Source organism: Cetorhinus maximus, chromosome 20 (genome assembly GCF_964194155.1).
Source record: "Cetorhinus maximus chromosome 20, sCetMax3.hap1.1, whole genome shotgun sequence".
In the NCBI taxonomy this organism is placed as follows: Eukaryota; Metazoa; Chordata; class Chondrichthyes; order Lamniformes; family Cetorhinidae; genus Cetorhinus; species Cetorhinus maximus.
This window is the reverse complement of record NC_135898.1, coordinates 80,480,461-80,506,951: the sequence shown is the minus strand read 5'-3', so window position 1 is coordinate 80,506,951 and position 26,491 is coordinate 80,480,461. Positions and strand designations below refer to the sequence as shown.

Genomic DNA, 26,491 nt, shown 5'->3' with positions numbered 1-26,491 from the left:
TGTTTCCCATCCCTAATTGCCCTTGAACTGAGTGGCTTGCTAGGCCATTTCAGAGGGCATTTAAGAGCCAACCACATTGCTGTGTGTCTGGACTCTCATGTAGACCAGACCAGATAAACACAGCAGATTTCCTTCCTTAAAGGACATTAGTGAACCAGATGGGTTTTTAAGAGTCCAGTGCACTAAGGCACTGTATTTCAAAGTCTTTAGTTGTGTGTGAAGTGCTTGGAAAGAGTTCTGAAAGATGTGGACAAACCCTTTACCAACTGCAAGTGTCTCCATAACAGGTTTTATTAAGTGATTTCTCTGACATAAGAGAGTAGATCAGACAGTAATCACCAAGTATTCACATGCCTGCTGAATTCCAGTAATGAGCTGTAAATGTCCTGTTTTCCATATCACACAAACCAGTTTCTGGGCCAGTGTGAGTTCAGGTTCCTAGTTACTGACACCACACGGACCTGTACAGAGCCCAGTATCAGCTCAGAGCAGGGATTAGGCTCAGCTATGATCCTTGCACATTCAAATCTCCCGCTGACGGTCACTATCATGAATGGTCATTTGGGAGCGATACCACAGTGTGCGGGGAGGGGGTTAGTCAAGGAGTTAATGCCTTCCCGGGGGGGGACGGGAAGGGAGATCAGCGGATAGGACACAATCCCGCAGCATTGCCCTCAGTTCTTCGTAGCCTTCACGCTGCACCTGCCTCTCTTGCACAATGAGAGATGCAGGACAGAGAGAGAGAGAGACGGGAACTCCAGTCTTTACCCATGGCAAAGGTAACAGGGGGTTAATCAAAGAAGTAGAGAGTTCTAAAGGAGCTCTTGTCACCCAGGAAAACCGGTTTGTGAGAGTCAATCAAGGCAGATTCTTCCTCTTCCTTTGTCTCAAAGTGGTGAAGATTCTTTCTAGCTGTTGAGAGTGAACAGAACAGGCTCTGATGTAAGGTCATTGACTTAAAACATTAAATCTGTTTCTCTGAATAACCCCACACTTCTCCACATTACATTGCATCTGTCAATTTGCTGCCCATTCACTTTACCTGTATATGTCCAGGTATAGTACATCTACTGGTTCCCCTTTATCTACCCTACCAGTTACAGTCTCAAAAAACTCTTCATAACTTTTGTCAAACAGGATTTTCCTTTCATGAAACCATGTTTTCTCTATCTGATCATACTATGGCCAGAGCTTTTCGCTCATCGGACAGATGTGCACCCGGCCCGAACAAGTGTAAAATGACGCGCGATCACATCGGGCAAGTGTCCCGATGTCACCACGCACTCGTGCAATAATTTGGTCGGTGGGAGCGTGTGGGAGTGGAAGCCGCACCCACCATTAAATAAACGGCTTATTAAGGCCTTTAACAACCCAATTCACCCGAGTGTTTGGCTGCCAGTCCAACCATCCAGTTGTGTGGGGGGGGGTCGAAAAGGCCAAGCGGCCTTTGCATTTTCGGCAAAACATCATCCATGGGTGGGATGAGGTTTCGACTAATGAATAAAAAACCATTTAAAACTTCTAACTTCTGTTCATGTGACAGAGTCACATGAGGGCACATGTTTTCATTATTTCTAGTACGTCTGTTTTTATTGTTAAAAACCTTCAGCTCCCTGAGGCGGCTCTGCGCATCCGGGAGCTTTTACTGCGCGCGCCCCCGCACACACGCGCACTTCAGCGCTCGCGCTCCTCCCATCCCCCACCCCGGCAGCACGCGTTCCACACTGGCTGGCCGATAATTGGGCCAGCGGCGTGAAATCCACGTTGGGGTCCGATTGTGGGCGGCTGTCGGCTTGGAAACTGCTCCCGGGCCCACCCGCCCAACGAGGGCAAAATTCTGCCCTATGGTTTTCTAAATACATTGTTGAAATTTCCTTAATGATAGATTCCAGCACTTTCCCGTGTCTGATATCAGACCAACTGGCCTGTAGCTCCCTGTTTACTCTCTCCTTCCTTTCTTGAATAGGAGTGTTACATTTGCTAACTTCCAATCTGCTGGGACCATTCCAGTATTGAAGGGATCAAAGCTAGTGACATCCACTATCCCAGCAGCCTCTAGGATGTAGGTCGTTAGGTCATCAAGTCCTGGGGATTTGTTGGAATTTAGCCCCTTAAGTTCCTCCAATACTTTTTCTCTGGCTGATATTACCTTACCTCGCCAACAAGAGAGAATCCAACCATCACTACTTAACATTCAATGGTATTATTTGTTGATGCACAATTATCATTAAGCTCTCTGACCTTTCCTGTCCCGCTCTGCTTGTCTTTTACCCACATTGCTCCACTGCCTCATCTTTGCTCTTTAGGTTTCTAAATCTCTCTTCACCTGACCCCTCTCCAACTCTTTTGGTTTAAAGTTTGAAGCCTGTTGCTATTTTCCTCACTGTTTCCTGTATTTCGGAGTTGCCAGTTTAATAAAGTGAAGTGCAGGTCATTAATATGTATCAGCGAGAGCTGAGGTCCTATTACCGACCCCTGGTGAACACCTCAGCCAGTCTGAGAAACAAATGCTCAACACTGATTTCTATTTTCTGCCCTTTAACCAATTTTCTATTCATGTAGCCGCTGCCCCTTTAATTCTATAGATTTCAATTTTGCTAACAATCTATTATGTGGTACTTTGTCAAACTTCTTTTGAAAGTCCTGACACTCAACATCAGCTATACACCTCACATCTACCCTCTCCAAAGAACGCAATCAAATCAGTCAAACACAGTTTGACTTTAACATAATGTCATTTATTAACGTGTTATTTTTTTGAAGTGCTGATTGATTGTGTCTTGGATATTGTCTCTAGAAGTTTCCACAGCACTGACACTAGGCTGACTGCTCTGTATTTGCTGGCTTCATCCTTATTCACTTTTATGAGCCAGAGTTTCATCCTCCTGTCTCTGGCACCCACTCCAATCGAAGGAGGATTGGATGATTATAGCCAGACCCTCTACAATTTATATCCTTACTTCGCTCAGTAACCCAGGATGGATCTCACCCAGACCGGGTGACTTTTCCACTTTGAGCGCTGCCGATCTTTAATTACATGATCTTTACCTGTTTTTAATTCTATCTAATTCTCTTCTCCTTCACTGTGACATTGGCAGCGTTCTCTTTCCCAATGAAGACAGATGTAAAGAATTCATTTAGTATCTCAGTCATGTCCTCTGCCTCCACAAGAAGATGCTCCTATTTGGTCTCTAATTGGCCTTGAGCTTCCTTTGACTGTCCTTTTATTGTTTATATATCTATAAAGATGTTTAGTTTCCCTTTGATCTTAGCCACTGATATATTTTCTCTGCCCATCTTATTTGCCTTTTCAGTTCCCCTTTGAACTTTCTGTATTCAGCCTGGTTCCCTATTCAGTGATCGATCTAACATTTCTCATAAACCTCCTTATTCTGTTTCATTTTAATCTCTATCTTTAGTTATCCAGGGAGATCTAGCGAAGGAGAATGAGTCTATTCTGTACCTGAGCTAGCTCCTATTTGGAAGCTCCTATTGCTCATTTCCTGTATACCTGCCAATCTTTGATTCCAAGCCACTTGGGCCTGATCCCTGTTCTATTCATTGAAATAAGCTCTCCTCCAACTGAGGATTTCAATTATTGATTTTCCTTATCCTTTTCCATAATTATTCTAAAGCTGATGGTATTATGATCACTGTTTCCTAAATGCTCTCCCACTGAAACATGTCCCAATTCATTCGCCTGAATAAGCTCCAGCTCAGTTTATTTCCTCATTGGACTGGGACACAGTCTATTATGTATGATCATACATTAAAAATGTTACTATTCCAGTCAATAATTGAAACCCCCCATCCATTGGCAACATACTGCATCTTCCTGTAATTTGCTGCCAATTTGTTTCTCCTTCCCATTCCCATTGTTTAGTGGAAACAAAACACACCAACTAAGGCACACAAACTAAAACATCTGCAGATTTACCTTCATTTACAAAGAACTCAGCCAATAAGTAGGATATCCTGACACCGTGGGCACAATGAGGAGCTTCCAAACTCTCCTTCCATAAGAAACGGTTTGCTTCAGGATGCCATTGGGTGCCGTAGAATGGATATTCAAGTGCTGCAAGAGAGAGGAATGGGGCTCAACTCTAAAACATCAACAGCACCTCAACTACTGGCTGTATGTCTCACTGAGTTATTGTCTGTGTGTGTGCGTGTGAGAGATTGTGTGTGTGTGTGACTGGTTGAGTGTGTGTGTGTCACTGGGTGTGTGTGTGTCTGTGTGTGTGTGTGTCACTGGTTGAATGTGTGTGTGTCGCTGGGTGTGTGTGTGTCTGTGTGTGTGTGACTGGTTGAGTGTGTGTGTGTCACTGGGTGTGTCTGTGTGTCTGTGTGTGTGTGTGTGTGTGTCACTGGTTGAATGTGTGTGTGTCACTGGGTATGTGTGTGTCTGTGTGTCTGTGTGTGTGTGTGTCACTGGTTGAGTGTGTGTGTGTCGCTGGGTGTGTGTGTGTCTGTGTGTGTGTGACTGGTTGAGTGTGTGTGTGTCACTGGGTGTGTGTGTGTCTGTGTATGTGTGTGTCACTGATTGAGTGTGTGTGTGTCGCTGGGTGTGTGTGTCACTGGGCATGTGTGTATGTGTGCATGTGTGTGCGTGTGTGTGTGTGCACGCATGTGTGAGTGTATGTGTGTGTCACTGATTGTGTGTATGTTTGTGTGTGTGTGTGTGTATGTGAGAGAGACTGTGTGAGTGTGTGTGTGTGTCGCTGGGTGTGTGTGTGTCGCTGGGTGTGTGTGTGTGTGTATGTGCACGTGCATGCATGGGTGTGTCAGTGATTGTGTGTGTGGGTGTGTCACTGAGTGTGTGTCACTTTGTGTGTGTGTCAGTGAGTGTGTTGTGTGTGTGTGTGTGTGTGTGTGTGTATGTGTGTGTGTGTGTGAGCATGTGAGAGAGACCGGTTGAGTGTGTGTGTGTATCACTGGGTGCGCCTGTGTATATGTGTGTGCGTGTGTGTGTGTCAGTGAGTGTGTTGTGTGTGTGGCGATGTTTGTACGTGTGAGTGTGAGACAGACTGGTTGAGTGTGTGTGTGTGTGTATACCAGTGGGCGTGTGTGTGTGTGTGAGTGTGTGTGCGTCACTGGGACGGGATCACAAGGAGGGAGAAGTCCACCCCCTCTCGTACCTTCCATTGTGGAGATGAATGGGACTCCGTGTCGGTCAGTGCTGGTGGAGATAAGTCTGTAGAACGATCGCAATTTCTCATTGGATACAAAGGACTAAAAGTAAAAAAAGAAATTTAAACATTTGCAGAGTAAAATCTGGTCCCACAGAACCTCAAATCACCCTCGAGGTGTTTCAGTGAAACTACCTCATTCCTCTCTTCCCCCCAGCCCCTCGTTCCCTCTCACACTCCCTTTCTCCCTCACTCCCTCTCCCTCACTCTACTGCTACACATCACTCCTCCCCTTCCCCCCCACACTTCTTCTCACTCTCCCCTGCCCTCATTCCACATAACTCCCTATCCCCCACATTTTCCCTCCCTTACATTCCTCCTCCCCATCCCCCCATGTTCCTCTCTGTTCTCCCCCCTCGCTGCCCCCATTTGACCTATACCCCACACATTCTCCCTCCCCATCCATCATTCCCCTCCCCAATCCCCCTCCCCATCACATTCTCTCACCACCATCCCCGATCCGCCTCTGTATCCCTCTCCGAACACGCTCCATGATCCTTCCCATCCCACCCCTCCACCCTGATCCCCCTCCCCAATCCCCCTCCTATCCCCCACCCTGATCCCCCTCCCGATCCCCCTCCCCGATCCCCCTCCCCCTCCCCAATCCCCCTCCCCATCCTCCACCCCGATCCCCCTCCCCAATCCCCCTCCCAGACCCCCCTCCCAATCCCCTACCCCGAACCCCCTCCCCCTCCCCGATCCCCCTCCCCCTCCTCGACCCCCCTCCCCCTCCCCGATCCCCCTCCACCTCCCCAATCCCCCTCTCACTCACTTGCTCTGTGATGCTGAACTTGTGGAAATTTCCGGTCAGTGGTTTTTTGGATAAAATTCTCATCAAATCCGGAGAAAAATCTTTAAACATTTTACTAGATTTTGCTTCTGAAAAATAAATATATGGCTGTCAGCTGGATCAACAGCAGAGGCCCTCATGGGATCAGACTGTGCGGAGGGGGAGGGGAGAATGAGGAAGACCTCCTGAAGCTTCCCAACTCCCCATGCAGCAGATGGTGTGATGGTGAGGGGGGGGGTTAGGGTAGGAATAGAAGGAGAGGAATAAATGGGCCAAATGGCCTTCTTCATTTGAACCGATCCGGTGATCGAGTTGATTATTGATCAACTCCCCTCAGCCTCCACCTCAGGACATGATTGGACAGGAGGAGATCTTGCAGGAGATCCACACGATGCCCTTATGGCTCTGATGACCATGTGGCCAAGAGGATGAGTGAGAAGAGCCCGAGTCTCACTCTATTCTCACCTGGAAACACGGCGGATGAAAGAGGCAACGCTGCCTGGGTGCCCTTACCCTCGGTAAACTCCAGTGTCAATGCCACGTTGTAACTGGCAGTCGGGGTCAGGAGGTCCTCTCCGGCTGTCAAAGTGGTCAGCAGCTGGTGTCCCATACACGTCCCCCAGACTGGGAAATAACCCCCCTGGTCACACGCCTGCATCAATCAGACAGAATCTCACTGACATTGAAAACACAGCAAACACACTCCCAGTCCCGTATACAACAACAATATCCCCAATCACAAAACTATGTGTTCCAGAGAAAAGGGGGCTCGGGGACATCGCGGTGGGCGCTGTGCTAGGAGACAGCGCTGCACTGTCGGAGGGTCAGTACTGAGGGAGTGCTGCATTGTCAGAGGGTCAGTACTGAGGGAGGGCTGCACTGTCGGAGGGTCAGTCGAGGGAGTGCTGCACTGTCAGAGGGTCAGTGCTGAGGGAGTGCTGCATTGTCAGAGGGTCAGTGCTGAGGGAGTGCTGCACTGTCAGAGGGTCAGTGCTGAGGGAGTGCTGCACTGTCAGAGGGTCAGTGCTGAGGGAGTGCTGCATTGTCAGAGGGTCAGTGCTGAGGGAGTGCTGCATTGTCAGAGGGTCAGTACTGAGGGAGTGCTGCACTGTTGGAGGGTCAGTACTGAGGGAGTGCTGCACTGTCAGATGGTCAGTGCTGAGGGAGTGCTGCATTGTCAGAGGGTCAGTACTGAGGGAGTGCTGCATTGTCAGAGGGTCAGTACTGAGGGAGTGCTGCACTGTCAGAGGGTCAGTACCGAGGGAGTGCTGCATTGTCAGAGGGTCAGTACTGAGGGAGTGCTGCATTGTCAGAGGGTCAGTACTGAGGGAGTGCTGCATTGTCAGAGGGTCAGTACTGAGGGAGTGCTGCATTGTCAGAGGGTCATTACTGAGGGAGTGCTGCATTGTCAGAGGGTCAGTACTGAGGGAGTGCTGCATTGTCAGAGGGTCAGTACTGAGGGAGTGCTGCATTGTCAGAGGGTCAGGGCTGAGGGAGTGCAGCACTGTCAGATGGTCAGTACTAAGGGAGTGCTGCATTGTCAGAGGGTCAGTACCGAGGGAGTGCTGCACTGTCAGAGGGTCAGTACTGAGGGAGTGCTGCACTGTCAGAGGGTCAGTACTGAGGGAGTGCTGCACTGTCAGAGGGTCAGTACTGAGGGAGTGCTGCACTGTCGGAGGGTCAGTACTGAGGGAGTGCTGCACTGTCAGAGGGTCAGTACTGAGGGAGTGCTGCACTGTCAGAGGGTCAGTACTGAGGGAGTGCTGCACTGTCAGAGGGTCAGTACCGAGGGAGTGCTGCACCGTTGGAGATGCCATATTTTGGACCGCTGTTAATCCAAGGCCACTCCGATGGCTGTCAGTGATGCCACCTCAGAGATGATGGGCAGGGGAATTCTGCTTGGTGTCTCAGGGCCATCCTCTTTCTTTATTCTCCAATCTGTACGTAAGACTGGAATTTGGATGTGAGGCTCCCTGAGGTCAGCGAGTCCCTCACTGCAGGAATTCAGTTCCTCAATCTTCCCAAAGTGACAATGGGAGCCCAGTCTCCTTGGCACTGGAACAAACCACTTGGCCCACTGCGTGTCTCACCTGTGCCACCCACTTCATCCATCACAGACACCTCCACAAACACACCGGAACTGTCGAGAAGCTGGAATGTTTACACACCTTCAATGCCAGTCGATAGAAAATGCCAGCAACTCGGGCAAACTCCGATGTCACTAAATCCACTGCTCCTCCCGGAAGTAAGATCCTGGGAACAGACAATTTGAGTCGCACTGAATATCGATCAGTGTGTCAGACTGGTGCAAGACCTGAGTTCAGCAATCAGCCTCTCATCTATAGGATGGCAGTTTGCTTTGCATTGTAGCTCACGACAGCCACAGCTTACAGAAGGTGAACAAATCCTGTTTGTAAATCAGGATGAGGATAGATTAACAGAAAGAGGAGTTCACTCTGGGTCAACTGTTGGCTTTCACAAAGAACAGGGCACAAATATACAAACATGCGAATTAGGGGCAGGAGTAAGGCCACTCGGCCCCTCAAACCTACTCCACCATTCAATAAGATCATGGCTGATCTGAATGTAACCTCAACCCCACATTCCTGCCTCTCCCCATAACCTTTCACCCCCTTGTTAAGCAAGAGTCTATCTAGCTCTGCCTTAAAAATATTCAAAGTCTCTGCTTCCACCGCCTTTTGAGGAAGAGAGTTCCAAAGACTCACAACCCTCAGAGAGAAAAAAATTTCTCCTCCTCTGTCTTAAATGGGTGACCTCTTATTTTTAAACAGTGACCCCTAGTTCTAGATTCTCCCACAAGAGGAAACATCCTCTCCGTATCCACCCTGTTAAGACCCCTCAGGATTTTAAATGTTTCAATTAAGTCACCTCTTACTCTTCTAAACTCCAGTGGATACAAGCGTAACCTGTCCAGCCTTTCCTCATAAGACAACCCACCTTTTATTAATATGTTTATTGATGTGACCATTAACACCAGATATAGTTCTGTTCATTTGTTGTGAGAATCAACATGAAATAAATTTTGCTTTTGTTTTAATGGCCTGAGTATGTTTCAGTTGTTTTGTAGGTGCAGGACACGCCAGTATCTCATGCTGGATGTGAATGGCTCTAAACTTTATTGCACAGGCACTGATTGGACTTTGGGTTCAAAGAAAAGTGTCATTTCAGACATCTGGGATGGAGGCGGCAGCTCTAGCATGAGGTGGGAGCAGATCTTTGGCAGCCTAGCTAAAGGAGCGTTGGATCAAAGTGTCCCTGGTGTCCCTGCCTCCCTGGAGGTTACAGAGGTCTGGTTTCACTCCCTCAGTGTTCTCCTCACTGTGTTCATCTTCTGGCTCACCACCGGATTCATCCCCTGTGGCCTGTGCAGCTGCCTCAAGATCCTCTTCCTCTAGTGAGCCCCCCCTTACCAGTACCGGATTGTGGAGAGCGCAGCATGCAACCAGTCACAGATCAGGCTTATATCCGCTGGAGTTTAGAAGAGTAAGAGGCGACTTGATTGAAACTTTGGGGGTATTGTAGTTCTCCCCTTGAACGGTCCGGGCATCGGAGCGAATCTTCAGGAGACCTATAGTTCTCTCTATCACAGCCCTTGTGGAGACATGATTCCTGTTATAATGCTGCTCTGCCTCTGTTCTTGGATGGCAGAGAGGGGTCATGAGCCACCTCTTCAACGGATAGCCCTTGTCACCCAGCAGCCATCCATCCAGTCGGGCTGGAGCACTGAAGAGCCCCTGGGAGTGTCTGAGGATGTAAGCGTCATGGAGGCTGCCTGGGTACCTTGCACAGACTTGTAGAATCAGCATCCTGTGATCACACACTATCTGCACGTTCATGGAGTGGAAGCCCTTCCTGTTGACGAAGGCACCGGGCTCACCCGCTGGTGCCTTGATGGCCACATGTGTACAGTCTATTGCACCCTGGATGCAGGGGAACACAGCAATCGCTGCAAAGCCTCTGGCTCACTCAGCCTGGCTGGCCTCGTCCACACGGAAATGAAGGAAAGTCAATACCCACCTGAACAGAGCTTCTGTCACCAGCTTGACACAACCGTGGACAGCTGATTTTGAGACTCCACAAAGATCCCCCACTGAGCCCTGGAAAGAGCCGGAGGTATAGAAGTTGAGGTCCGCTGTGACCTTCAGAGCCACTGGCATGGGGTGTCCACCCACACAGTCGGAGCTGATCTCAGGGCCCAATCGTCTGGCAAATGGAGATCACTGTCTCCCTTGAGAGGTGGAGCCTCCTTCAGCATTGCTCCTCGGACATATTGAGGTAGCTGCATCGCTGCCTATAAACCCTGGCAGCAGGAAAGTGGCGTCTTCTGCGGCCCCTTCTGCCTTAGACTACCTGCTGGCCTTGCGCCCCTTGTGTCTGCGCCTCTCCCCCCACAGGTCCCTCCCCTGGAAGCTGCATTGGGACACCTGGACTCCTCTCCCTTCTGTCCCTCTCTTCCTCCTCAGAGGAGGAGCCTCCAGCGGAGACCACAATCCCCATTACCAGGGTACTGGAAGGCTGTCTGATACCTGGGAGGGTCCATACGGTCAAGAGGAGGTTTACTAGATTGATAGCGGGAGTGAGTGAGTTGTCTTATGAGGAAAGGTTGGACAGACTGGGCTTGTTTCTACTGAAGTTTAGAAGAGTGAGGGGTGATTTGATTGAAATATACAAGATCCTCAACAGTGTCGACAAGGTGGATGTGGAAAGGCTGATTCCTCTTGTGGGTGAGTCCAGAACTAGGGGGAACTGTTTTAAAATTAGGGGTCGCCCTTTTAGGACAGAGATGAGGAGAAAAAATTTCTCTCAGAGGGTTGTGTAACTTTGGAACTCTCTGCCTCAGAAGGTGGTGGGGGTGGGGTCACTGAATATTTTTAAGGCAGAGGTAGATAGATTCTTGTTAGGCAAGGGGATCGAATGTTATCGGGGTTAGATGGGAATGTGGAATTCTAATTGGAATCTGATCAGCCGCGATCTTATTGAACGAAGAAGCAGGCTGGAGGGGCCAAATGGCCTACTCCTGCTCCTATTTCGAAAGTTCAAATGTTCTCCGGGGGGCCTTGGAGACACCGATGAGTGCTGAAAATAAAGCCTGGAAATGCTACTCACAATGGCAATGATGTCGACCCTTCTTATCCCGCCCTTGGATGAGGTTTCCTTAAAAGCGGGCTGCCCGCCTGCCCGTTTTGCCCATCGACCAAACGCAAAATCGGGATCCACGTAAAATCGGGATGAACCGCCTTTTTAATGTCCTTAAGTGCCCTTTAATTGTTGACGGGCTCGGCTCTGACCTCCGTGCACACCCACCAGCCTGGAGATTGCTCGCGTGCGGGATGGAGGTTGGAACACTCGCCCGATGTCGCCTTGCGCTATTTCGTGCGCTCACCCACCCGCGAGGCGTAAAATTCTGGCCTTAGATTGTATTCTCCGTCCCCCCCCTGTCATGGTCTGCTTATTGCTTCCCACAGTAATACCTTCCTCTCTCGCCTTGTCCCTTCCCGTTGGTTTACCACACCTTGCCAAGTTTGATCCCTTGAATCCTACTATTTAGTTCAAAGGGAATCAAGGGGATTTTTACCCAAAGGGATCAAATCCCCTTAAGGAAAGGGGTTCATAGGCACGTTAGTGGATCGAGTTGATTAACATAGGAACAGATGAAATAGCAACTAGGGCTGGTCACTCAGCCCCTCGAGCCTGTTCTACATTTCACTAAGATCATGACTAATCTTCTACCTCAACTCCACTTCCTGTACTATCCCCCTATCCCTTAATTCCCTTAGAACCCAAAAATCTATCAATCTCAGTTAAATGTATTCAACAATGGAGCATCCACGACTGTCTGGGGTAAAGAATTCCAAAGATTCACAACCCTTTGAGTGAAGAAATTTCTCCTCATCTCAGTCCTAAATGATTGGCTCCCTCATCCTGAGACTGTGTCCCCGTGTTTAGGATCCCCACCACCCCGCCGCCCCCGGCCAGTGGAAAGAATCTCTCAGTATCTACCCTGTTGAGCCCATCATAATTTGATCTATTTCAATGGGATTGCCTCTCATTCTTCTAAACTTTCGGGAATATTAACCCATTTTACCCAATCTCCCCTCATTAAACAATCGCCTCTTCCAGGGGGGGATCTGAGTTTGTTTTGGAAGTGAAATAATAGAATTGCTGGAATCAACGGTCAGGATCTTCTGCCCCCACAGGAGGCAAGGAAGGAAGTGGGGTGATCCTGAGAATTTGGCATCTTGGCCTCAGGACCGATACCTGACGCCTTCTCACCTCCACCGGATGTCCACTTGAGTCCCTTAAATGACCAATTAATGCCCACTTAAGGGCCTCTTCCCACCTCCGCTGCAACATTCCCAGCTCCAGGTGGGCCTGGTAAAACTATGCGAGCTGGTTGGTGGTCCTCGATCTGCACTAATCTGTGCATGATTGAGGGCACGGAGATGGGGCAGAGGGGTGGCTGCCCTGCTGCCGACTCCTGTGACCCCCCTTCTTGACTCCCTCCCCACCAGACGTCCCCGACAACACTTACCTTTCTCCTGAGCCACGCTGCGCTCCTGGGACTCCGAGGGGTGTTGTCCAGGGGGCACTGCCAAGTGCAAGAGCTGCCGGCCTCTGATTGGCCAGCAGCTCTTGGTGGGCATGAAAGTTGACTTCCGGGGTCCACAGACTGGAGGAAGGCCCACCACTGCCCACTTAGCTGCCTGATGGACAGAAGATACGCCTGGTCTTCCATCTCAGAGTCAGTGCAGGTCATAGAGTCATAGAGTCATAGAGGTCTACAGCACAGGAAAAGTCCTTCGGCCCATCAAGTCTGCACCGGTCAAACAAGTACCTAACTATTCTAATCCCATTTTCCAGGACTAGGCCTTGTATGCCGTGGCATCGCAAGTGCACATCCAAATACTTCTTAAATGTTATGAGGGTTTCTGCCTCTACCACCCTTTCAGGCAGTGAGTTCCAGATTCCCACCACCCTCTGGGTGAAAAAATTCTTCCTCACATCCCCTCTAAACCTCCTGCCCCTTACCCTAAATCTATGCCCCCTGGTTACGGATCCTTCCGCCAAGGGAAAAATTCCTTCCTGTCTACCCTATCTATGTCCCTCTTAAATTTTATACACCTCAATCATGTCCCCCCTCAATCTCCTCTGCTCCAGGGAAAATAATCCCAATCTATCCAATCTCTCCTAATAACTAAAACTCTCCAGCCCAGGCAACATCCTGCTAAATCTCCTCTGCACTCTCTCTAGTGCAATCACATCCTTCCTATAATGCGGATTCCAGAACTGCATGCAATACTCTAGCTGTGGCCTAACCAGCGTTTTATACAGTTCCAGCATAGCCTCCCTGCTCTTATATTCTATGCAAATAAAGGTAAGTATCCCATATGCCTTCTTAACCAGCTTATCTACCTGTCCCGCTACCTTAAGGAACCAGTGTCTCAGCGCTTCTTCAGGCAGCGAGCGAGACACTCGCCAAGAACGGAAGATTTCGCCCAATGACTTTTTTCAATTCCTTATGTTTTTGCGTATTCAACAAAGCAGCTTAATATTTCTGAGTCAATATTTTGTAGAGGACACCTCAAGGTCAGGGAGGGAAGAGTTTGACATACATGAAGAGGGACAGGACATTAAACAGGTGGACAGATTATACCTTCCATAGGAAGGCATCTGAAATTTTTAAAATGCAGGACAGTGAAATGAAACCATCCAAGAGAGCAGCAAGTGAAGAACCAAGACCCAACATTTGCTGAGTTCAGTGAAGAGAATCAATCAAATGATGAAAAGTGATCATTAGTCACTTACCCATTTATTGAATGAAAAATCTTTTCATAATCGCACTCACTGAGATACAACCTGCAGAAAAAAAGGAAGAAGCAACAGTTACTGCTAATTAATCCCAACCCTTTTTACCCCAACCTCAATGCAGCCCATCACCATCACAGAGCCAATCCTGACCCTAACCCTAACCCTAACCCTGAACCTGACCCTAATCCTGACCCTAACCCTAACCCTAATCCTAACCCTAATTCTAACCCTAACCCCAACCCTGAACCTGACCCTAATCCTGACCCTAACCCTAACCCTAATCCTAATCCTAATTCTAACCCTAACCCCAACCCTGAACCTGACCCTAATCCTGACCCTAACCCTAACCCGGCCCATTGCCATCATCATTTTTCTGCATCTTCACTGGATTAAAATGATTAGCTCCATTGTTTCATTCAAGAACCTGCCCTTTCTACATTCCTTACATTACAACAGTGGCTACACTTCAAACATACTTCATTGGCTGGGAAGAATTTTGAGATTTCTGTTGGTTGTGAAAAGCGCCATCTACAAGGCACAAGTTAGGAATGTGATGGAATACTCCCCACTTGCCTGGATGAGTGCAGCTCCCACAACACTCGGGAAGTTCAATATCGTCCAGGACAAAGCAGCCCGCTTGATTGGCACCACATCCACAAACATTCACTCCCTCCACCACCGACGCACAGTAGCAGCAGTGTGTGTACCATCTACAAGATGCACTGCAGGAATTAACCAAGGCTCCTTCAACAGCACCTTCCAAACCCACGACCACTACCAACTCGAAGGACAAGGGCAGCATACACATGGGAACACCACCACCTGGAAGTTCCCCTCCAAGTCACTCACCATCCTGACTTGGAAATATATCGCCATTCCTTCACTGTCACTGAGTCAAAATCATGGAACTCCCTTCCCTGACAGCACTGTGGGGCAATTAGGGATGGGCAATAAATGCTGGCCCAGCCAGCGATGCCCACATCCCATGATCGTATTAAAATAAACAAATAAATAAATAAAAGTCTTTCCCTCTTTCTTTCCCAAGGTTTCAATTCTGTGGGATTCCACAACCCTTTTCACCTCTCCTCACCCCTTCTTTACCCCCTCACCCTTTCACTCTCTTCACCCCCTCTCCTTCCTCATCCCTCCCTGAGTCGCCTCTCCCTCCTACAATCTGCAGTCGTGTAAATCCAAGGCTGATGGCTCCTGACCAAAGCTTTTCCATTCATCTCAGATTCCCTCCCTATCTGTTCAACCTTTGGCCTCTGACCCTCCACCTGACACTTCAGTAAAATCAAGCCCATCCTGGGATGGACACAATAATGACCGTGTTACCTGATCACCGCCACCCTGCTGCCAGCTGACTCCAGGTACTTCACATAGGGAGCACCCACATATGTCTTTGCCACCTCAGTCAGCTCATCCACAGTGTGCTGGGCTAAGATCCCTGTCAGCAACAACAACAAATTGCATTTATTTAGCGCCTGCAACATAGTTAGAAAGTTCCAACTGGTGGCTTCACAGGAGAACATGTCAAAAAATATTTGACACTGTGTTACATGGGGAAATGTTAGGGCAGGTGAGACAGAGCTTGGTCAGAGAGGAAGGTTTTAAGGAGCTTCTTAACGGAGGAAAGGGAGACAGAAAGGCGGAGAGGCCAATGGGGTGTAGCCAATGGTGGAGTGACTACACGTGAGGATGCACAAGAGACCAGGATAGGAGAAGAACAGGTATTTCAGAGGGCTGTGGGTTGGAGCAGATTGCAAGGATAGGGAGGGGAAAGGCCATTGAGGGATTGAAAAAAAGGATAAGAATTTTAAAATTCTGGTGTTGCTGGACTAGTGGCCAATGTAGGTCAGTGAGCGGAGGGGTGATGGGTGAACAGGACTTGGTGCAAGTAAGGACACGGGCAGCAGAGTTTTGGATGAGCTGAAGTTTACAGAGGGTAGAGGGAGTCCGGGCAGGAGTGTGTTGGAATAGTCAAGTCTAGAGATAACAAAGATGTGAAGGAGGATTTCAGCAGCAGATGAGCTGAGACAGGAGTAGAGCCAGGTTATATTACAGGGGATTGGCTTCCAGTCAAGCAACATCTCCATTTTAAAATCCACATCCTTGTTTTTAATTCACTCCAAGGCCTCGCCCCTCCCTCTCTCTGTAATCTCCTCCAGCATCACTGAGATATCTGAACTCCTCTAATACTGGCCTCTTGCACATTCCTCTGATTTTAATCACCCCACAACTGGTGGCTGCACCTTCAACTGTCTGGCCTCTAAGCTCTGGGATTCCCTCCCTACACCTCTCCCCCTCTCTACCTCACTTTCCTTCTTTAAGACACTCCTTAAAACTATTTGACCAAGTTTTTAATCACCTGACCTATGTGATTTAGTGTGATATTTGGGTTTATAATGGTCCCTATGAAGCACCTTGGGATGTTTCATTACTTTAAAGATGCTATATAAATCTAATTGTGTGCCACAGTGTGTGTGTGTCTTGTTGTTTGTGTCTGTGTGTTAGTGTCTGTGTGAGAGTGTGTGTGTTTGTGTGTTAATGTGTGTGTGTTTGTATGTGTCTGTCTGTGTCTGTGTGTGTGTGTGTGACTCATAGATGTTTACAGCACAGAATGAGGCCATTCAGCCCATCGTGTCTGCCCCAGTCAACAAACATCTGACTACACTAATCCCATTTTCCAGCGCTTGACCTATAGCTTTGGAGGCTATGGCAATGCAAGCGAATATGTAAATACTTCTTAAGTGTTACGAGAGTTTCTGACTCAGCCATCCATTCAGGCAGTGAGTCCCAGACTCCCACCACCCTCTGGGTGAAAAAATTTCTCCTCAACTCCCCTCTTATCCTTCTACCTGCTACCTTAAATCTATGCCCCCTGGTTATTGACCCCTCTACTAATGGAAAAAGTGCCTTCCTATCCACCCTATCTATGCCCCTTATAATCTTATACACCTCTATCAGGTCTCCTCTCAACCTTCACTGCTCCAAGGAAAACAACCCCAGCCTATCCAATCTTTCCTCATAGCTCAGACCCTCCAGCCCAGGCAGCATCCTGGTAAATCTCCTCTGCACCCTCTCCAGTGCAATCACATCCTTCCTATAATGTGGTGACCAGAACTGCACACGCTACTCCAGTTGTGGCCTAACCAGCGTTTTATACAGTTTTGGTATAATCTCCCTGCTCTTGTATTCTACGCCTCGGCTAATAAAGGCAAATATCCCATATGCCTTCTTAACCACCTTATCTACCTGCCCTGCTACTTCAGGGATCTGTGGCCATGCACACCAAGGTCCCTCTGATCTTCAGTACTTTCCAGGGTCCTACCATTCATGGTGCAATCCCTTGCCTTATTAGCCCTCCCCAAGTCTACACAGGCACCCAGGTACCAAGGTACCTCACGCTTTTCCAGGTTGAATTCCATTTGCCACTGCTCTGTCCATCTGACCAGTCCATTGATATTCCCCTGAAGTTTACAGCTAACCTCCTCACTATTTACCACCCTACCCATTTTTGTGTAATCCGTGAACCTCTTGACTATACCCCCTACATTTAAGTCCAAATCATGTATGTACACCACAAACAGCAAGGGTCCCAGCACCAAGCCCTGTGGAACCCCACTGGAAACAGATTTCCAGTCACAGAAACATCCCTCTACCATCACCCTCTGCTTCCTGTCTCTCAGCCAATTTTGGATTCAATGTGTCACTTTGCTTTGGATCCCATGGGCTCTTACTTTCTTGACCAGTCTGCCAAGAGGGACCTTATCAAAAGCCTTGCTAAAGTCCATGTAGACCACATCAAATGCATTACCATCATCAACATTCCTGGTGACCTCCTCAAAAAATTCGATCAAATTTGTCAAACACGACCTTCCCTTAACAAATCCATGCTGACTATCCCTGATTAATCCAAGTGCAGATATATTCTGTCCCTCAGAATTCTTTCTAATAACTTACCCACCACCGAGGTTAGACTGTGCGTGTGTGTGTTTGTATGTGTGTGTCTGTGTATGTATGCATGTGTCTGTGTATATGTGTGTGTGTGTCTGTGTCTGTGTGTGTGTCTGTGTATGTGTGCATGTCTGTGTGCGTTTGTGTGTGCCTGTGTGTTTGTGTGTGTGTGTTTGTATGTGTGTGTGTCTGTGTATGTGTGCATGTGTCTGTGTATGTGTGTGTGTGCCTGTGTATGTGTGCATGCCTGTGTGTTAGCGTGTGTGCGTGTGTTTGTGTATGTGTTTGCATGTGGCTGTGTGTTTGTGTGTGGCTGTGTGTTTGTGTGTGTGTTTGCGTGTGGCTGTGTGTGTGTTTGTGTGTGTGTGTTTGCGTGTGGCTGTGTGTTTGTGTGTGTTTGCGTGTGGCTGTGTGTTTGTGTGTGTTTGCATGTGGCTGTGTGTGTGTATGTGTTTGCGTGTGGCTGTGTGTGTGTGTGTGTGTGTTTGCATGTGTGTGTGTGTTTGTGTGTGGCTGTGTGTGTGTTTGCATGTGGCTGTGTGTGTGTGTGTTTGCATGTGTGTGTGTGTTTGTGTGTGGCTGTGTGTGTGTTTGCGTGTGGCTGTGTGTGTGTGTGTGTGTGTGTGTGTGCGTCAGTGTGTCTCTGACACAATCTGCACACTCCCATATACTGGGCAGCCTATTACAAGGGGGGCCACACAGTTCACCACCCCCACCACTCCCCTCCCCTGGAAGCAAAATCAGCGTGCAGCCGTCTCACTCCACTCCAGCCCACCCAGTAGCCATAACACACTGTGGGTGGTAAACAGACGGCCAGCGGGACTTCTGCCCCTTACCAGGGGATGGGTTCCTCCCTCAGAAGATGCTGGAAAATCCCATTGGCTGGCAGCTCCGGCAATCTCAACAGCACCAAGAGTGCATTATGGCTGCTGCCAGGATTGCAGGTCCAAGAAGGCAGCCCAATCAACCCAGAGACAGGTAAGTCCGGCACCTAGGGCATGGGGGTGGGGGGTGGGTTTTGGGGTGATGGTTTAAGGCAGCAGGCAGGTAGGAAGAATAAAGGGGGTAATTTCTTAGGGGGGTTATCCCCAAGCACACAGGGCACCCCCCCTAACAGAGTAACCCCCCCTTCCTTTCTGCCCTTTTAAAATGTTTTTTCAAAAACCAGCCTGCCCACTCCCCCGATTGCCCACGTCAGCCATGTTATGCCGTGGGCAGTGTAACTCTTTCGCGTTATCAACAGATCGCATGTAACTCTTTCGAGTACATTCACAGTTCTTGGTTTCCGGGAGTGGGACATGAACCCACAACCCTCTGATTCAAAGGCGAGGGTGCTATGAACTGATCCACAGCTGACACCTCCCGTGGGCAGTGTATTCATGGAGTCAATTGACTTGTTAACAATCTCAATTGATCCTTGATCATTGATTTAAATATGGTGGGTTGGCAGCCGATTCTGACACCCACCCACCTACCGTGTTTGGGGGGCCTACCAACCCCACCCCAACCCCCAACCCCCCCATCCCCTTACTGAAAACACGGCCGGCAGGGGCACGTCCAATCCAGCCCACTGCCTCTTGCTGTCCATCTAACTCTGTCCGTTTCTCAACTGTTCTCATCTAACCTTCACTTTCTCCCTCTCTCTTTGTCTCTCTATCCATCCCTCCCTCTCTCCCTCACTCTTTCCTACTATCTCCTTCTCTCTCTCTCTTTCTCTCTACCTTTATCTCTCTCTTTTCTTTCTCTCTCTCTTTCTCTATCCCCTCTGTCTCTCTCTCTCTATCCATCCCTTCCTCCCTCTCACTCTCATTCTTTCCTAATATTTCCTTCTCTCTCTCTTTCTCTCCACCTTTATATCTCACTTTTCTTTCTATCTTTCTTTCTCTCTCCCCCTCTGTCTCTCTTTCTCCATCCCTCCCTCCCTCTCTCTCTCCCTTTCTCTTTCGCTCTTCCTCTTTCTCTCTCTATCCATCCCACCCTCTCTCCTTTTCTCTTTCTCTCTCTCTCTTCTTTCTCTCTCTCTCTCTTTCTTTCTTTCTCTCTCTTTCTCTCTCTCCCTCTCTCTCTCTTTGTCGGTGAGGGGGAGGCCTGAGTGAACAGCTGTCCCGGGACTGTTGGATTATCAGTCACCCAGTGTCCATTGCAATCGGTTACTGAGCACAAACACGGTTAAAGTGGTGCATGCGAATGTAAATACGAACACGTGAATTAGGAGCAGAAGTAGGCCACTCGGCCCCTCGAACCTACTCCACCATTTAATAAGATCATGGCTGATCTGGTTTTAACCTCAACTCCACATTTCCGCCTACCCCTATAACATTTCACCCCTTGTTAATCAACAATCTATCCAGCTCTGCCTTAAAAATATTCAAAGCCTCTGCATCCACCTTTTCAGGAAGAGAGTTCCAAAGGCTCACGACCCTCTGAATGAAAAAAATTCTCCTCATCTCTGTTTCAAATGAGTGACCCCTTATTTTTAAACAGTGACCCCTAGTTCTAGATTCTCCCACAACAGAAAACATCCTCTCCATATCCACCCTGTCAAGACCCCTCAGGATCTTATATGTTTCAATCAAGTTACCTCTTACTCTTCTAAACTCCAGCAGATACAAGCCAAACCTGTCCAACCTTTCCTTATAAGACAACCTACCCATTCCAGGTATTAAACTAGTAAACCTTCTCTGAACTACTTCTAATGCATTTACATCTTTCCTTAAATAAGGAGACCAATATTGTATACAGTACACCAGATGTGGTCTCACCAGTGCCCTGTATAACTGAAGAATAACCTCCATGCTTTTATAATCAATTCCCTTCATGATAAATGGTAACACTCTATTAACTTTCCTAATTACTTGCTGGACCTGTATACTAGCCTTTTGTGATTATTGCACTAGGACACCCAGGTACCTCTGAATCTCAGAGCTCTGCAATCTCTCACCATTTAGATAATATTCTTTTTTTTATTCTTTCTGCCAAAATGGACAATTTCACATTTTCCCACATTATACTCCATTTGCCAGATCTTTGCCCATTCACTTAACCTATCCCTGTGGCACATTGCTCATTACATCTTGCCAACCTGAAAAAGACCCATTTACGCCTACTCTCTGCTTCCTGTTAGCCAGCCAATCCTCTATCCATGCCAACATGTTACCCCCTACACCATGAGCTTTTATTTTCCTCAATAACCTTTGATGTGGCATCTTATCAAATGTCTTCTGGAAATCTAAGTACAGTACATCCACCAGTTCCCCTTTATCCACAGCACATGTGACTCCTTCAAAGAACTCCAATAAATTGGTTAAACCTGATTTCCCTTTTACAAAACCAGGCTGACTCTGCCTGATTACCTTGATTATCCTGACCTAACATTTTTAACAATAGCTTCTAACGTTTTCCCACGTTGTCGTTACTCACCGATTACTGGTCTATCGTTCAGAGTTTCAGTGCTGGGAAATTGAAGAGAAGAGAGTAAGTTTCACATCCTCCAATATGAATCAGTGAGACACTGAGATTCAGGGAATTACAAAGAATAGGGACTAGTTGCTTCTCCTTTGACTTGTTAAAATAAGTGGGATCATTCCCTGTCTTACATGATTAGGTTTCATCGGCCTAATTCTCAGAACTGTGTTAGTCCCGATATAGTTCTGGAATGATCCAAATCTGATACAAACTCAATCTGCCACATCGACTGATCCACACAATAATCCTCCATTAAAGCCCAGTCACAAATGAGACCATCTATGACCCATCATCCCCACCCCTTCCCATCAAGGGACCAATTAAATTGATCTCAATACCTGAGATAGACAACAGCTTGAGCACATTATCAGTTGCTCATCCCACACCCTGACACTGTGACTACCCTCTGAACCCAACCCCAACCTATGCCCTGACCCCAACCCCAACCCCAATCCACCCTCTGACCCCAACCCCAACTCCAATCCACACTCTGACCCCAACCCAAACCTCAACCTCAATCCACCCTCTGACTCCCAACCTATCCCGAACCCCAGACCACCCTCTGACCCCAACCCCAACCCCAATCCACCCTCTGACCCCAACCCCAACTCAAATCCACCCTCTGACCCCAACCCAAAGCTCAACCCCAATCCACCCTCTGACTCCCAACCCATCCCCAACCCCGGACCACCCTCTGACCCCAACCCCAACCCCAATCCACCCTCACACATCAACCAAAACCTACACCCCAACTAACTCTTTGACCCCCAACACACACTTTGAACCCCACGCACCCTCTGACCTCAAGCCAAACCCCAAACTCAACCCACCCTCTGACCCCCCTCAACCCACCCCACACTCCAACCCCAACCCACACTCTCTGAAGAACTTTCCTCCCCCCTGTATGCTTCCTCATGCCAAAAACACTGCAGATCACCCTCAGGATTGTCAAAACAACAGAACATTAATCCAACCCCAAAATCCACTTCTCCAGAATTTCAGCATGAGTTCCCTCTATCCAAGCCCCCTCTCTCCGAGCTCCCTCTATCCAAGCTCCCTCTATCCGAGCTCCCAGTCTATCCGAGCTCCCTCTATCCGAGCTCCCCCTATCCGAGCCCCCTCTCTCCGAGCTCCCTCTATCCGAGCTCCCTCTATCCAAGCTCCCAGTCTAACCGAGCTCCCAGTCTATCCGAACTCCCAGTCTATTCGAGCTCCCCCTATCCGAGCTCCCTCTATCCGAGCTCCCTCTAACCGAGCTCCCTCTATCCGAACTCCCCCTATCCGAGGTCCCACTATCCGAGCTCCCAGTCTATCCGAGCTCCCAGTCCATCCGAGCTCCCAGTCCATCCAAGCTCCCTCTATCCGAGCTCCCTCTATCTGATCTCCCAGTCTATCCGAGCTCCCTCTATCCGAGCTCCCCCTATCCGAGCCCCCTCTCTCCGAGCTCCCTCTATCCGAGCTCCCTCTATCCAAGCTCCCAGTCTAACCGAGCTCCCAGTCTATCCGAGCTCCCAGTCCATCCGAGCTCCCAGTCCATCCGAGCTCCCAGTCCATCCGAGCTCCCTCTATCCAAGCTCTCTCTATCCGAGCTCCCAGTCTATCCGAGCTCCCTCTATCCGAGCTCCCTCTATCCGAGCCCCCTCTCTCCGAGCTCCCTCTATCCGAGCTCCCTCTATCCAAGCTCCCAGTCTAACCGAGCTCCAAGTCTGTCTGAGCTCCCAGTCTATCCGAGCTCCCAGTCTATCCGAACTCCCAGTCTATTCGAGCTCCCCCTATCCGAGCTCCCTCTATCCGAGCTCCCTCTAACCGAGCTCCCTCTATCCGAGCTCCCCCTATCCAAGCTCCCAGTCTATCCGAGCTCCCAGTCTATCCGAGCTCCCAGTCCATCCGAGCTTCCAGCCCATCCGAGCTCCCTCTATCCGAGCTCCCTCTATCCGAGCTCCCAGTCTATCAGAGCTCCCTCTATCCGAGCTCCCCCTATCTGAGCCCCCTCTCTCCGAGCTCCCTCTATCCGAGCTCCCTCTATCCAAGCTCCCAGTCTAACCGAGCTCCCAGTCTATCCGAGCTCCCAGTCTATTCGAGCTCCCCCTATCCGAGCTCCCTCTATCCGAGCTCCCTCTAACCGAGCTCCCTCTATCCGAGCTCCCCCTATCCGAGGTCCCAGTCTATCCGAGCTCCCAGTCTATCCGAGCTCCCAGTCCATCCGAGCTCCCAGTCCATCCGAGCTCCCAGTCCATCCGAGCTCCCTCTATCCAAGCTCTCTCTATCCGAGCTCCCAGTCTATCCGAGCTCCCACTATCCGAGCTCCCAGTCTATCCGAGCTCCCTCTATCCGAGCTCCCCCTATCCAAGCCCCCTCTATCCGAGCTCCCTCTATCCGAGCTCCCCCTATCCAAGCCCCCTCTCTCCGAGCTCCCTCTACCGAGCTCACCCTATCCGAGCTCCCAGTCTATCCGAGATCCCAGTCCATCCGAGCTCCCAGTCCATCCGAGCTCCCTCTATCCAAGCTCTCTCTATCCGAGCTCCCAGTCTATCCGAGCCCCCACTATCCGAGCTCCCAGTCTATCCGAGCTCCCTCTATCCAAGCTCCCAGTCTAACCGAGCTCCCAGTCTATCCGAGCTCCCAGTCTATCCGAGCTCCCAGTCTATCCGAGCTCCCCCTATCCGAGCTCCCTCTATCCGAGCTCCCTCTAACCGAGCTCCCTCTATCCGAGCTCCCTCTATCCGAGCTCCCTCTATCCGAGCTCCCCCTATCCGAGCTCCCAGTCTATCCGAGCTCCCCCTATCCGAGCTCCCTCTATCCGAGCTCCCTCTAACCGAGCTCCCTCTATCCGAGCTCCCTCTATCCGAGCTCCCTCTATCCGAGCTCCCCCTATCCGAGCTCCCAGTCTATCCGAGCTCCCACTATCCGAGCTCCCTCTATCCGAGCCCCCAGCCTATCCGAGCTCCCAGTCTATCCGAGCTCCCTCTATCCAAGCTCCCTCTAACCGAACTCCCTCTATCCGAGCTCCCTCTATCCGAGCTCCCTCTATCCGAGCTCCCTCTATCCAAGCTCCCCCTATCCGAGCTCCCTCTATCCAAGCTCCCCCTATCCGAGCTCCCAGTCTATCCGAGCTCCCACTATCCGAGCTCCCTCTATCCGAGCTCCCAGTCTATCCGAGCTCCCTCTATCCAAGCTCCCTCTAACCGAACTCCCTCTATCCGAGCTCCCAGTCTATCCGAGCTCTCAGTCTATCCGAGCTCCCAGTTTATCCGAGCTCCCAGTCTATCTGAGCTCCCTCTATCCGAGCCCCCTCTATCCGAGCTCCCCCTATCCGAGCCCCCTCTATCCCAGCTCCCTCTATCCCAGCTCCCTCTATCCCAGCTCCCTCTATCCGAGCTCCCTCTATCCGAGTTCCCTCTATCCGAGCTCCCTCTATTCGAGCCCCCTCTAATTGAGCTCCCAGTCTATCCGAGCTCCCCCTATCCGAGCCCCCTCTATCCAAGCTCCCTCTATCCGAGCTCCCTCTATCCAAGCTACCTCTATCCGAGCTCCCTCTAACCGAGCTCTCAGTCTATCCGAGCTCCCTCTATCCGAGTTCCCAGTCTATCCGAGCTCCCTCTATCCGAGCTTCCAGTCTATCCGAGCTCCCTCTATCCGAGCTCCCAGTCTATCCGAGCTCCCAGTCTATTCAAGCTCCCTCTATCCAAGCTCCCAGTCTATCCAAGCTCCCAGTCTATCCGAGCTCCCTCTATCCGAGCTCCCAGTCTATCCGAGCTCCCAGTCTATCCGAGCTCCCTCTATCCCTCTATCTGAGAAATTCGGGCAGTTTGTTTATAGTTTCCCTGTGGCACAAGTTCTCTGTCACTGCCCTGTGCTGTGATCAAAGACAGAAGCACTGTGGTTAACATTAATCCTCCCACAGCTTGGGATAGCATTCCAAACCCCACCCCCCTCCACTCCACTACCCCTCCCCAGATAAAGCCCCAACCAAACCGAATCTCACTTTGTCAGTCTGTTCATGGCTGTGCGTCTGTTGTCGGATGAGCTCCTCCGGAAGGATCAGGAACTGAATGGCTGACAGATAGGGGAAGGTCATTACATCACCTCCAATCAATGGGAGTTCCTTGTCATGTCACAGCCTGGGAAATCACTGAGAAATTCTTTTAACTCTTTCTTCACCTGCGAACTTTGGAGCTCATTCCACAGGCTTGTCGAAGTTGCTGAAATGAGTGAAAGCTTTTGTTCAGTATTACACAGCCAAGGACAAAATAAGAACATAAGAAATAGGAGCTGGGGTAGGCCATTCGGCCCCTCGAGCCTGCTGCGCCATTCAATAAGATCATGGCCGATCTGATTGGGGCCCCAAGTGCACTTTCCTGCCTGTCCCTCATTACCCTCGACTCTTTGGTCAGTTAAAATCTGTCTAACTCAGCCTTGAATATATTCAATGACCCAGCCTCAATGGGGAAGAGAATTCCACAGACTTGCGACCCTCAGGGAGAAGAAATTCCTCCTCATCTCCGCCTTAAATAGGAGACCCCCTTATTTTGAAAAGGTGCCTCATAGTTCTAGATTGTCCTGGTTCTAGGCTCCCTGGGTCTAGATTCCCCTGGCTCTAGATTGACCCCCATCTCCCACCACCGTTGTAGATCCCCGGTTCTAGGTCCCGTAGTTCTAGATTCCCCTGGTTCTAGATGTCCCCGGTTCTAGATGAAAAGTCATCTCAGCAAAGTTAGCGTGTTGTGGATATGGAGAGGTAAGTGTGCAGTTAGCTTAACTCATAGATTCTCCAAATGGCCAAAAGGAGGGAGCCAGTAAAACATTCAGGCTTGAAGCTTGTTAACAATTCTTCATTCATAGGATGATACAGCACAGAAAGAGGTCATTCAGCCCATCGTGTCTGTCCCAGCTGCTTGTTAAAGCTATTCACCCAGCCTCACTCCCTATGTTGATATTCCATAACCCTCTAAAAAGGACATTGGATAAATACTCAAAAATGAAAAATTTAAAGTTATTATTGAAAAATAACTTTCAGATCATCCCAGATCACCAAAACTTGCTGCATACAAAACATTCTCACATTTGCCACCCAGTTCTTTTGCAAAACTCTGCACAGTTCATACTGATCTCCACCATACACTTTCAAAATGTCTTTTGGCGCCAGATGTTATTGTGGAAAGGAAGGGCAACTTGGCACAGCCCCAGTAACTATTACTGTGTTATAATAACCGTTAACAACTCTCTGCTGAGACACCCACCCTCTCCCCTCGCTCCCCTA

The 26,491-nt window shown here is 49.4% G+C and overlaps 1 protein-coding gene across 1 annotated transcript; it reads right to left on the bottom strand.

The window, feature by feature from the left end:
- Positions 1 to 275: 275 nt before the first annotated feature.
- Positions 276 to 25,339, bottom strand: LOC144694694 (gamma-glutamyl hydrolase-like). The gene is made up of 10 exons (XM_078565280.1): positions 25,217 to 25,339; positions 21,187 to 21,218; positions 15,145 to 15,256; positions 13,807 to 13,857; positions 8,148 to 8,232; positions 6,493 to 6,631; positions 5,962 to 6,068; positions 5,139 to 5,232; positions 3,938 to 4,075; positions 276 to 912 (listed from the first exon to the last, which is right to left on the bottom strand). The coding sequence occupies exons 1-10, from the start codon at positions 25,231 to 25,233 to the stop codon at positions 791 to 793; spliced, it is 897 nt and encodes a 298-aa protein (XP_078421406.1). The 5' UTR covers positions 25,234 to 25,339; the 3' UTR covers positions 276 to 790.
- Positions 25,340 to 26,491: the final 1,152 nt, after the last annotated feature.